Raw genomic sequence first — 14,083 nt, 5'->3', positions numbered from 1 at the left:
AGGTAAAGAGTCGAACAATTCCTGCTCTATAATACGTGCTATAGAAGTGTTAGCAATTTCCTTCTTTCTTTTCTTTTTTCTTTTCTTTCTTTCTTTTTTTTTTTTTTTTTTTTTTTTACACTGTGCTTAAGGTTTCAGCTATCTGCTCTATAAAGACAGGGAATAGCTATTTCTTATCTATCACTTAATCTTTGGGCCCTAGCACAGGGCTAGATGCATATAAATAAGGTGTTTTCTGCGTGGTTGGTGGATGAATAAATGAGTGGTCAGTTAGGAGGTTCCAGTGTAGCTATCTTCCCCTCTGCAATAATGGGACAACCTTATTTGAAATGGTACCTGTGATTAAATATTAAATAGTGCGTAACCAAAAACTCCTATTCATGAGTAAGTTTTATCCCAAATGTTTATCTATTCATTAGTAGAGCTGAACTATTACAAGAATCTCAAAAAAAAAAAAAAAAAATGAAACCAGCTCAGTGAAATCATAGGTTTATTTCAAAACACCTATCTTTTTTTTCTCAAGCCTGACATTTTAAACAGCAATGACAGATGCAATGTTCTCTCACACAAGTACAGAGTAATTCATTAACATACATATGAAAGGAAGAAGTCTACATTCAACCTTTACTACCAAAGTCCTTGAGAAATAAAAGAAATTCAAAGCAGCTACAAGTGTAGCTTGTAAAAAGTCACACTGGTTTTATCATTCAAGAACACCAGGTTGGTAGCAGGAGCTTTTGGTAACTAGACACCTGCTGAATTTGCTTTAGGGTTGAGGTTGGGGGAAGAAGAGCTTAAAATAGAAATTTACCTGACAATCTGAAATGACAGAATCTTATGTAGAAGAACTAAAGGGGACTTTTGTAATCAAATTATTCAAAACATACCTTTTATAAGTCCACAGGGATGAATGTCTTGTCTGGGTCACATAGCTGGTTAAGGACAGATTTGATTTAGGAATACATTTTATAATAGAGAGTTTTGTATATATGGGCTGCATTTTCACATGGTTTCATGGTGGGATGAATCAGGATGAGGCAGAGTGTTACAGTCTGAGCCTAAAATAAACTCTGAGGGTGTTTTTGAATTGCTGAACATCAGGATAAAAGTTACAAACAAAAGCCATCAATTATCTAGTGGTATGTACCTACAGAGCCTTTCTCAGGGACAGGTTGGGTTCTGAAAGGCTGTTCATAGTTCATTTGTTCTGAAGGTCAAAGTGACACTATGCAATTGACTGCCAGTCAGTAGGAAGCAGAGTGGTTGATACAATTTTATTTTGATGTATAGCTTTGTTCTTACTATAGAAATTCATATGAGTAGGGCTTCTGGACCTAATTTTTTTTATCAATAATTACATCAAATACCTTATATTAAATGATTAATGTTTGTCTTACTTTGGGTCCCTTAGAGGCCGAGCCTAAGGCAGACATCCAAGTATATGATTTAGGGGGCGAGCACTCCCATGAGAAAGGGAGGGAGGGAAACAGAAGAGAGCCTGGGAAGGAGCTAAGCAAGAAGGGGTTGGCTCTCAGCTCTTGTCTGGCTTCAGCCTGATCCCATAGGGAGTCTGGGGTGTAAACTTTAGACCAGGTGCAGCTCTGGTCATTAAAAGCTGAGGATGGGCACACTGTCCATTAAATAGGATCTGGACAGGGTTTCAATAGCATCTACCACCAGACTTATTGTGAAGCTAACTGTCCTGAAGATATGGCTTAATATTTACTTAATTACTATGCCAATGGCAAATTCAATTAAAAAAAAGCAGCACACAGGTTTTGTGTGGGGAATGTTTGGGAAGGATACTGTAACATGAAAGGCATGCCCTCAGGAATCTCAACTTTTATATTCAAGTTTCATTTGGTTCTCTAACAATGGACCTCTAAAAAGCCCCAATCTCAGTGAGCCTCAGGCTTTTAATCTGTAAAATAGGAAAAACAATAGCATCTATCTGCTATGCTGGTTGCCTGGCTCAAGAAAGTTAACATACATCAAAGCACCTAAAAGTCCTGAAAACAAGAGAAGGAACTAGTTCAGAGGAAGTTTTAAAATGTAAATTAGAAGATTTTTCTAGGGGCGTCTGGGTGGCTCAGTTGATTAAAGCCTCTGCCTTCAGCTCATGATTCCAGATTCCTGGGATTAAGCCCTTCATCCGTCTCTCTGCTAGGCGGGGAGCCTGCTTCCCCCCACCCTCCTCTGCCTGCCTCTCTGCCTATTTGTGATCTATTTTTGATAAATAAATAAAATCTTTAAAAAAAAAAAAGAAGAAGATTTTTCTATGAGTAACTATAGCAGTGTGAAATATATACATGTTTGGTCAAATTGAGGGAGGTAATTAAAAGTAGCAGGAAGAATTAGAGCTATCATTTCACAAATGCCTATAAAGTACTGGGGCTTTGCAATCCAGGTCAGTATCTTGTGGCTGAAGCTGTAATTTCTGCTGTATACATTTCAGAACAGAGTTTACTTCTGTTCAGAAGTGGCCTGATTTTACCACTAGATATTTGACAGAGATAGAATTTGAACTCAGATCTGTCTGTATCAAAAATCTTAGTATTCAGCTACCATTGTTATACAACCTACCAAAATCCTTTAGTACCAAAATGGGCATTGTTGCAAATTTATGAAGGCGGTGGTGAGAAATTCAAATTAAACTGAAGATACAGGTCTTAATACTTTAGGAACTTTCAATTTGGCTAGAGATTAGCATTTAGACTCTATTTACTGTGTAAAAAGAATCAGAACAAATACTTAATAAGAAAAGCTTCTCTTTTTCTTTTCTTCTTTTAAGAATTATGATGGAGAAAGAATTCCACTGAATTCTGATGATATTATTTTCAAAAATAGTAATAAAAGACACATAACATAAAATTTACCATTTTAATCATTTTATTTTTTATTTTATTTTTTTTTTAAAGATTTTATTTATTTATTTGACAGACAGAGATCACAAGTAGGCAGAGAGGCAGACAGAGAGAGGGGGGGAGAAGCAAGCTCCCTGCCGAGCAGAGAGCCCGATACAGGGCTCGATTCCAGGACCCTGGGATCATGACCTGAGCCGAAGGCAGAGGCTTTAATCCATTGAGCCACCCAGGCGCCCCCATTTTAATCATTTTAAAGTGTACAATTTAGTGGAACTGAACACTCAGATTGTATAATCATTACCACCATTCATCTCCAGAACTTTTCCTCATCTCAAACTGAAACTCTGTATTAATTAAACGCTAACTCCGGATCCTTCCCTCCACCCAGTCCCTAGCAGTCACCGCTCTGCCATCTGTCTCTATGAATTTGCTTTTCTAGTTACATCAGATAAGTGAAATCATATAATATTTGTCCTTTTGTTTCTGGCTTGTTTCATTTAGCAGGATGTTGTGAAGTTTCATACATGTTGTATCAGACTTTTATTCCTTTTTTTAAAGTTGGATAATATTCTATTCTATACACACACACACACACACACACACCCATACACACTACATTTTCTTTATTTATGTTGATGGATATTTGGGTTGTTTCTACCTTTTAATTATTGAGACTAATGCTGCTGTAAAAATGGGTATACACATATCTGTATGAGTCCTGCCTTTAATTCTTTGAGGTACATCTACAGAAGTGGAATTGCTGTGTTATGTGGTAATTCTGTTAAATTTTTTTGGAGGAACTGCTATACTGTCTTCCACAATAGCTCTACCATTTTACATGCCAACCATCAAAGCACAAGCATTCCAATTTTTCCACATCCTTGCAAATATATGTTATTTTTCCAGTGAGTGTTTGTGTTTTAATAACAGTCATCATAATGGGTGTGAAGCAGTATCTTTTGATTCTGATTTACATTTTCATAATGGTTAGTGATGTTGAGTGTGTTTCCATAGGAAAACTTATTCTTGACCAGGCATATCCCTTCTACCATTTTTTCTCTTGTTTCTCTCTCTCTCTCTTCCCTTTCTCTCTTTCTCTAAGAATAAACATTTCTCAAATTGTCTATAAGTTTATATGTGGATACAAATGTAATTTCTTTGGATGAAATTACAGAAAATCTATATTGCAAAAATAATACATTATATTTTAAAATGAGATTAGAACAAAGGATTTGTAAATAGAGGCTCCTGGGCCATAAGTTACCAACACTTTTTTGATTCATTTCTAAGATCCTCATGTAAACCACCTTGAGGAAACTGCAGAGAGCTATACAATACTATGTGGCAAAGTTAAATCTGGCATTTTCACCTTTTCTAAAGCTGTACTTTATTATGCAGAATGAACAACTGACTTAAGTGAGTTCACAGGGTACTTACAAGACATAGGAGATGGAGGGAAATAATTCTAAATTACTAAAATGTGCTGGTTATGCTTAGGGTGGTTCAAATGAAGAGACGTAATAACACTCAAGTAAATCTCTCCCTCGACCCGGCAGGAAACATTTCAGGCATATTGGCACCACAACAGGTTCTGGACAGAGAGACAGGATGGTGTGGTTTTTGTTTTTGTTTCCCTAAATTTCAGACATGGAACCTAAAAATTCCTTCCTTAAGTTTGCAGAAGAAACATCAGTTAATGGATATAGGCCAGAACTTATTTCTCCCACTCATCCAAATAAAAGTATATAATTTCTTCTTAATATAAATTTTTTCTCTCTTTTTTTATAGCAGACATATTGTGACATAGGCTCCTAGTTACATGTTTTTTTTTTTTTTTTGAAGATTGATTTATTTATTTGAGAGAGAGAAAGAAAGCACAACTGGGAGGGGCAGAAGGAGAGGGAGAGAGAACCTCAAGCAGACTCCATGCTGAGTGCAGAGCCCAACGCAGAGCTCCATCCCATGACCCTCAGATCATGACCCCAGCCAAAACTAAGATTTGAACACTTAACTGCCACTCAGGTGCCCCTAGTTACATATATTTTTTAAAACAGAAGAAGGGTAAGAAATAATAATGTAGGAAATTTAAAAACACATTTTTCTTTAAAAAGGGGAAGGAAAAGAGGAAATCTAGGGTTTCGTTAAGCACAGTGCATTAACTTCAGGTATAGGTATTCAGTTATTGTCATGAACAGATAGAATCCATAGCTCTAGAGACACTCAAGGCAAAACAAATAATTGTGCTGTATGAATTTTCCTCTACCAGAAAGTCCAATTGATCCTTTGGGGTCTGATCCAAGTGATGTGTATGTTCTAGAGTCATATCCTATTCAAGAAGGAGAAATAATCACTGTGGCAGGATCATTCAAAATGTCTGCAGCAATTATTTATTTCTACAATGTAAGTTTCTGATCAGCATTTTGTTCTCTTTTGTTTTTCCAACTGATGATCTTAGGCAAAATGCAGAAATCAAGTATTGTGATCACCTTTATCTCAAGTTTCAAAATTGCCACCAGCCTTTGTTCATATTTCACTTAGCTCCATGAACTTTGGTGTTAGCTTTCTATTCCCACACATATAAACACATTCTGATACATTTAGCAATGCATGTATGTACACACATGTGTGTCTGTGTATATATGACCCATACATATACGTGTGTGTATATACCTATAAATGCTTGTGTGTATATACATATAACTGAATACACGCATGCACACACATGAGCATACACACACACATATTCAGAAATAAGACCATTCCTAAAATGGCCAACATAAGGGGAACTGTATGTGAAGCAAGGGATCTTTGGAACACAAGACCTGCAATGGGAGACAAACTTAATTATTAATTTGTGTATCTACTGATGACTACAGTAGTTCTGCAAGATAGGATCTGGATATGTATTTTATTAATAAAATTTCAAAACAATTACTTTTTCAAAGTAACAGCAGAATATGCCTTTCCATGAGCACCCAAAGGGTTAGCTTCTAACTCTTTGGCCTCCTGATATATCCTCTCAGGTGGGCGGGATGGAGGAGAGGTAGGGGAGGAGGTGTAAAGAGAGAAATTGAAAAAAACAAAAAGAGAAAAATTCAAGGCTTCGCTCCCATCTACATCAACAGATATAATTACTTTCAATCAAGGCTATTCCTGGATCCAGTATGAAACATTTCAGTCCCTGGAAACACTACACATAAAGGATATAAAAGGCAATACGTCTATTGTTCATCTGCTAAAACCCTCAAATGTCACCAAGGTAATTACCTGGATGACATTTATGTGATGCAGCTGGACATTGTTACAGTTAATATAAAGCCTGCCTTTGGCAACCACTTTATTTCCACCTACATCAAACTGTGGGTACATAATCACCTTTCCTGGGAGAACACCCACCTCCCCCAAAAGACATCTCTACCCTTAGCTTTTTCTTCCTGTGCTCTGAACACTAATATATAATGCAAAAGAAGAAGAAGAAGAAAAATAAAAATAGTAATATGTCATATATCTTTTTCTTAATATTTATATCTGTAACTTTTAGAGATGTTTCTAAACATAATTTATAAAATATAATAACACTAGTATTTCCTTCTTTTTTTAAAAGAGGATTTTGACTATCCCCAAGAGTCTAAATTCACAAAATGCAGTTAAAACTTTTTACCTCCATAAATCAATCACTCTCAAAGAACAGATGATAAGGAAAGCCAGATATTTTTTTCCTAATATGAATATAAAAAATATTGTATTAAATATACACAGGGATTAGATTTTCCCCCACAAACTCACATGCAAATTGGAGCTTTGCCTTCCGACTCAGAATAGTCCCCAGAGTGTTGGTGGCCAGGCACTGGTACATGCCAATATCTTGATCTGTATGGGGGCTACTGATTGCCAAACTGCCTCCATCCAACCTGTGGTGATAACTCATGGTAAAATCAATATCTGTGCCATTTTGTTTCCACCTTCAAGGGAAAAAAATTAAATCATGTTATAATATACAGAGTTGATCACTCCTAGTCTTAAAAAACATGCGGTTGTGACTGCTAGGACCATTTACATATGTGTGTATATATTTAATTGCTAGGACTATTTAAAACAACAACAAACAACAAACATGGTTACACATGGAGACAATTCTTCAGTTTCACCAAAGATGATTGTCTTCAGGAGCTCAGTGATATTAATAATTAGGTTGCTTGAAAGATCTTCCACTCTTTATGAATTATAAACATTCACTAAGTGTGTACAAACAGGCAATATAACTCGACATGAGAAGTAAAACTGAAAGATTCAGTGAATAATACTGGCCATTCTATTACTTCAGTAACCCGTCAAATAACAAACCATACCTGAACCTCCACAACTGATACTAAAAAATTGGACTTTGAAAATGATTTAGAGATAGAAATCCAAGAAGCATTTATTACAAATGGGATTAAGAAAGCCAGCAAAGATTTTCCAATGCCAATTTGAGGTTGATAACAAAACAATAATAACCTATTTTAGAACATGATTGTCTCTGTTCATCTCTTACTTGGAAAACTAATCACGCTGAATATATTTCAACAGTACTTAGAAATGCCAACCTAAAATTGTACTTTAACAAAACAAATGCAATTTGGGAGGTTTTTATTTTAGGCAGCAAAAAAGTCTCTTGGCTTACCTATTAGTCAACAATCCTTTAGTACATGAATTAAGTAGCAGAAGGGTCTTACAGTTATATTTATTTTTGAAGAACTGAAAGATGTTTTATAAAATTCCATTTGGTCATTTTAAGATGAATGAATACCTAGTAATTATCTCTAACCAAACCTACTTCCCCCACCTTTCACCCTTTAACTTTTAGAAAAACAAGTGAAAGGCTTTACTTGATAGAACATAGCTAATTTCCAAACTATGTGTTTTCAGAATCTATGCCAGCTTTGCTGTGATTTTTTTCCTTTCATGCTAATATCATATTAAAAATATTTTGATGAGGGTGGCTAACTATACAAAAGAAATTGCATCTAACAATATTGTTCTGAATGTCATTGATTTTCTTAAGAACATCTTGAAAAATCCGATGTAGAGAGTATGGCAAATGTCTACCATAGTAGAAAAGAAATACAAACTTAGGTAATTCTCCACCCTATCAAAGATGAGAAGTGACTGACCAAATATCAGATCAATCAGAGGTTTTCAATCAACTTTAAAATTGTTTAGCCGATTCTTATGTACCTCAGTTTCCATTTAATAAAGAGAAATTGAAAGACAACAGCCAAAGCCCAGTGTATTTCATGTGCCTGAACTTTGTCAAATTTTTTTTCTAGAGAAATCTGTACAGTTTTTTTGTTCTCAGTGTTAGGAGGAAAAAAAAAATAGAGACATTTTCTTTTTTAGGCCTATTCCAAGACTCTAATATTCTTCTCACCAGCTCCATAATGCTGTCTTTCACAATTTGCTTATAGGCCATGATCTTTGGACCTCCATGTTCCCTTTCATTTTCATAGCAAAGGATATACCACACTTAGTTTGCCAGCTCTCTTTAATTTTGGAATCAATCGCTGAAATAACTGCTGTCATCATTACATGCTCCTAATTAAGCTTGGTAATTGTTTTTCAACACAAATTCAAAGTTGTTGGCTTAGCTGCAGCAAATGAATTTTTCACAGTATCCCCATAATCATTCTAATCACTATGGTACAATGATTATTAAACTGTGCATATAGATCAGGGGTTCAGCCCCTGGTGTGGGCTTTGTCCTAATTAATATGTTTAAATCAATGGAGAAATAGTATTAATGAATTCAAGTGATTGTCATAAACACGTTACTGATAGGATTGCATACCCAGGAGAATTTTCCTACAATGCAAAGTAGGAAATATGCTTTAAATGATTATTTTCAGCGTCTGCATTAATATCATATTAATTCCAGGAAACATAATGAATTTGAACTAAAATCTTGACCTTTTTCTGGAGAACCTCCTTCAATATTAAGTAGTTAAGCCCTGTATCAAGAATATAATGGCTGGAGGCTATGTTTGTTGTTATTAGATGATGTGTGTGTGTGTGTGTGTGTGTGTGTGTGTGTTTCAGAACTAAGCCTTGTTTTAGAATTATACTGAGTGCTTGTTAAAAGTGCTTCTTTCTGAGCCCATCCCTAAACTTATGAAGGAGACATCCAAAAATCTAAATTTGTAACAGTCTCTCTGGGTGACTAATGTGCACTAAATTTGACATCACTGCCCTTGTGAAAAGAGTCCTTGGCCTAGCTTTGACATTCCCTTCCTATATATCCCTGGATGAGTCATCTAATTTCTCCAGAAGTCATAGCTATCAATTTTAAATTTGCACAATAATATATATCCTGCTTTATCCCTTGGGGTTGTTAAGAAGATGAAAGGAGGAAATGAATGAAAAGAATAGAAGGGCAGAGTGACTACAGCTATGACTTTTAGTCAAAGATGCCCAGACCTTCTCAGACTTAAGAATGTCTTCATGACTAAGGTAGAGCTGACTAAATTAGAGAAAGAAACTTCCTGTGCTGATCAGGTCAAGAGGAGATCTGCCAGAAATCTGCTATGACATTCAAATACTTTCTTCTGATAGAATATATCCAGCACAGAAATCAATTATGTGTGTGTTTCTACATTTTCCCAAATAAAATAAATATTCTGAGCTGGAATAAGCTCACTGCCATCTGATTATATTTCAAGTATAAGCAATTCCACCCATGTACCAACTTTGGGTAACCCATTTTCCTTCCCTTTGCAAAGCTTCCTCTTTAATTCTCATGTGTTACCTGGTCTTTAAAGAAATTAGGAGCAATTCTTTCCATCGAAAGATTTGTTCGTATTTGCCTCCCATTTCTGTATCTTTCACACTTGCACTAAAATCCTGTTTGTGAATGTGTTCACACCACTGGAAGTAAGTGACTGGAAGACAAGTTGCTTTCAAACTATTTCCAAAGTTATGCTTTAGATATTGCTTCTTTTCCCTCATGATATTTCTTTTCCTAAGGAGAAATTACTAAAAGAAGGAAAACATGTGGGGGTGGAGGGATGGGGTAACTGGGTGCTAGACATTAAGGAGGGCATGGGATGTACTGAGCACTGGATATTACATAAGACTGATGAATCACAGACCGTGCCTCTGAAACCAATAATATGTTATATGTTAATTAAAACAATAAATAAATAGGGCGCCTGGGTGGCTCAGTGGGTTAAGCCGCTGCCTTCGGCTCAGGTCATGATCTCAGGGTTCTGGGATCGAGTCCCGCATCGGGCTCTCTGCTCAGCAGGGAGTCTGCTTCCTCCTCTCTCTCTCTCTGCCTGCTTCTCTGCCTACTTGTGATCTCTCTCTGTCAAATAAATAAAAATAAAACCTTAAAAAAAAAAACAATAAATAAATAAATATATAAACTTCATGAGGATGGGGAAAAATAATAAAACAAAGTAGAAATAATTAAAAAAGAGGCCTGTGGATCTCTGCCAGCCAGCAGCAGACTATTTATTTTATCCACTTAAACACTGACCACCTTTTCTCACTTAGTTGAACTGATGTTTTGATTCTGATTCTGCTTTTGTCCCTCTCTGTGAGACTGTGAACCTTGGTATTGAGTTCTTTCCAGTCACACAATCTTCCTTGCTATTTTTTGGACATTGTGATAACCTAATTTAAAAATTGATTTTGGGATATCTGGGTGGCTCAGTTGGTTAAATGTCTGCCTTCATCTCAGGTCATGATCCTAGGGTCTTGGGATCGAGCTCTGCACTGGGCTCCTTGCTCAGCGGGTAGCCTGTTTCTCCCTCTGCTTGTCACTCACCCCTGCCCCCACAGCCTGTGCTCTCTCTTTCTGGCAAATAAATAAATAAAATCTGTTTAAAAAAAGTTTAAAACTTGATTTGAATAAGCCAACTAGAAAAAATATGTATGAACCAATCTGGAAAGGTTGAATACTAGGGAATATTAGATAATATTAATGAATTATTAATAAATTTTTAAGTATGATAGTGATATTCTACTATATCAAAGAAAAGTGTTCTTTACTTTGGAAATAATATACTCAATATTAAAAAAAAAGACCATATCCTTCCTTTATGGATAAGGAAGCTGATGCCAGGAGAGAGAAATTATTATTTCAAAGTCATACATTAAATATCAGAACTGTGACTTGAAACGGTTAACTCTTCATTCTAATCAAGGGCTCTTTCATATGACTTCACATCATATTCAAATTCTCTCAAATAATTCAGAATGTCTATCATAATGATTTTCTCTCTATTACACACATGTGTGCATTCACACACACACACACAATCTAAGGTTAGGAGTGAGTCCTTTTAATAAAATTTAAGATAGAAAGGGTCATATTAAAACTAAAATTTCACATTTTGTTGCTAATGTGCATTATCTGAAATATCTTTGCCCTTTGCTTTATTATTATGGAAAGTAGGTCTGAGTCTGACATTTAAGCATTAAAAACAGTTCTTTTTTTCACTCTTTTCCCAAAACCTATGAGTGTTTTATGCTGTAATATTAGAGATGAGCTAAACCAGGTTAAGGGGATTGAAAGTGAGAAGCTAAATTACCTGTCTTTAGCCTACTAATTTACAAGTCTCTTAGAAACAGAACCCTTTAACAACAGTGAAATATACAGTCTCTTCATTCAGAATATTTCTTCATAAGTAAAAACTAATGAGCGAATTGTCATGAAAACCACTACTTTACATCTTTCTGCCTGTTATAAGCCAATTATATAACTATACGACTGACTGATGATTTATCTTATCTATACTTAGCTAATATTTCCTATTTTACAGGAATTCAGATACACTTTTCCTCTTCTCTAATAAACCCTACCAATTAGCTCTCAAAAATAAAATTACAATTTTAAGTATTAAGTAACTGTGAAAAATGTATTAATCCAATTTTTATATATTCAACCATATGTTGAATTAAATAATACCAACTACTGTTTAAGGAAAACAAACAAACAGACAAACCCTGAATTGAGAGAACTAATTTATAAAGTAAATGATCTTTAACTTCATTCGTTTGGGTATGTTATAGACAGGCAAGCTTTAGTAAGTAATGAGAAGACATAGCTTTTCATTTCTTTTGTTGTAAAAAAAAAAATGCAGAGGTAAGCACAATAAAATACAAGGTGAGAGTTGTCTCTAACTTTGTGCATTTAAGCCATTTATTAAATTAACTATACATTTTAAGATCAAAGTTATTATACATATAAGTATGATATTTCTAATGCAACATAAAAAAGTAGGCAAAACCAATTTCTTTTGCTAAAATATACTGAAATTGTTACTTTCCATGTGCTTTGATTTACTTTCACTATTAAAAATTAAGACTTCAGAAAAAATGCTTTTAGAACACAAAACTATTATAGTCATTTTAATATTTATTGTCTTTTCTGATATTCACATTGTATATGCAGTTCTTACCAACAAAATATCCTTATTATTTACACAAGCATGGTGTATGTGTATATATAGATATTTATATTTAATATATGTTATATATTTAAAATATTATATTCATATATTTAAACATATATTTATGTTTGTTCTATACATACATATTTTCATATTTAATTTTGTGAATTCTATTAACAATGTGGATCAAATTCTGCCTTTTTTTTTTTTTTTAAGAGAGAGAGAGCAAGTGCATATGCATGCATGCTCGGTAGAAGGGCAGGGCAGAGGAGTAGGGAGAGAGAATCCTAAGCAGTCTCCATGCTCAGTGAGGGGACCCATATGGGGCTTGATCTCATGACCCTGAGATCATGACCAGAGCAAATTAGAAGTCCAACACTTCGCCAACTGAGCCACACAGGCACCCCTCTGTTTTTACTGTAACCTTGTAAGAAGAAAAACATCACTGACTTTTTTCTAATTATTCTACAGGTAATATGTGAGAAACAAACACAATTTTTTTCTACTTGCCCAGAAAAAAACATCTTTTTCTGCCTTAGAGGTACATCACTGTCTTCAGCATATATTTCTAAAATCAGTGTTTTTTGGGCAAAGTGACTGGCCAGTGGAGTCACAGGAATTGACCTGATAAAATAAAATGTATAAAATTGAAAAAAATCTAAAAAAAATAATAAAATAAAATAAAATTGAAAAAAGTCCGATAAAAATTGTTTAGGAGAACATTTTCATAGTCACTGTAAATGGGGCAACTGAGCCTGTAGCCCCAAATTGGGGGAATAAGGCAGCTTCTACTTCAGAGCCTTTCAAATTGAAGAAGCAAATTTTTTCTTTTCCTTGCTTTTCCTCCTTTCTATTTCTTTTTCTTTCCTGCTTTCTTCCTATTTTCTTGTGATTCTTTCTACTTGCCTGTTTTTCCCTTCCCCCTCTCCTTCCGTCTTCGGGTTCCATTTCTTTTCTGTTTTTTCCCCCTTTCCTTTCTTCCTTTATCCTTCTTTCTGTCTCTCTTTTTTTTTTTTTTTTCCTCTCTCAACTCTAGCCATAACACGGCGCTCCATGACACCAATCTCAAGAATGACTTTTCTAAGTCATCTAATGAATAAGAAGAGTCCTGGGCTGGGGGGTAGGGTGGTTATCACCTGGAAAGTGTCATGAAGGAAGAGTTGAGGATACTGAAAGTGCATGCATCTTTATTTGAGTGGTGGGCGCCCAGCTGTATATCTATGTAAAAAAATCACAGACTGAGCTGCACCCTTCAAATCAGGCAAGTCTAAGCACTTTATTGTATGTACATTTTACATCCAAGACAAAGAAAAAAAACAGTGTGGTGCCCAGAGCTAGGACTTTACCTATAATGGGGTGAAGGATTACCACTGGCAGCACAATTCAGGATGATTTCAGATTTTGATAAACCCAAAGGAAAAATAACATCTTCTGGCTCCTGGGTAAAAACAGGATGACTCAAGAGACCAGCACCTGAAAAAAGAAGAGTGAACACCATGTGAAAACATTTGATCCTGGTTTGAATCCAACTCTGTATTCGATATTAAGACAATATACATTTTTTTTAACTTTTATTTTGAAACGACCTCAAATAAATAGAAAATCTTGTAAGAATAGTACAAAGAAATATTTTTTCTGAACCATTTAGAACAATTTTGCAAACCAATGCCACATCATCCCAAAAAGCTTTTATATTTTCTAAAATGGACATTCTTGTACATAACCTCATTAAAACCATCAAATTAAAAAAAAAATTGAGCCCCATTTCAACATTTCCCTAATGAAATC

The 14,083-nt window shown here is 35.1% G+C and overlaps 1 protein-coding gene across 1 annotated transcript in view; it reads right to left on the bottom strand.

Annotated features, from left to right (window-relative positions):
- Nucleotides 1-14,083, bottom strand: part of LOC101672552 (contactin-6) — a 301,755-nt gene that overhangs the window by 159,830 nt on the left and 127,842 nt on the right. The window contains 2 exon segments of the mRNA XM_004738393.2: nt 6,651-6,826; nt 13,642-13,768. Coding sequence (XP_004738450.2) covers nt 6,651-6,826; nt 13,642-13,768 — 303 coding nt within the window.

This window comes from Mustela putorius, unplaced genomic scaffold (assembly GCF_011764305.1).
Source record: "Mustela putorius furo isolate JIRA1106 unplaced genomic scaffold, ASM1176430v1.1 tig00003850_pilon_pilon_pilon, whole genome shotgun sequence".
In the NCBI taxonomy this organism is placed as follows: Eukaryota; Metazoa; Chordata; class Mammalia; order Carnivora; family Mustelidae; genus Mustela; species Mustela putorius.
Note: the sequence above shows the minus strand (reverse complement) of the source record. Positions and strands in the feature narration are given on the sequence as shown.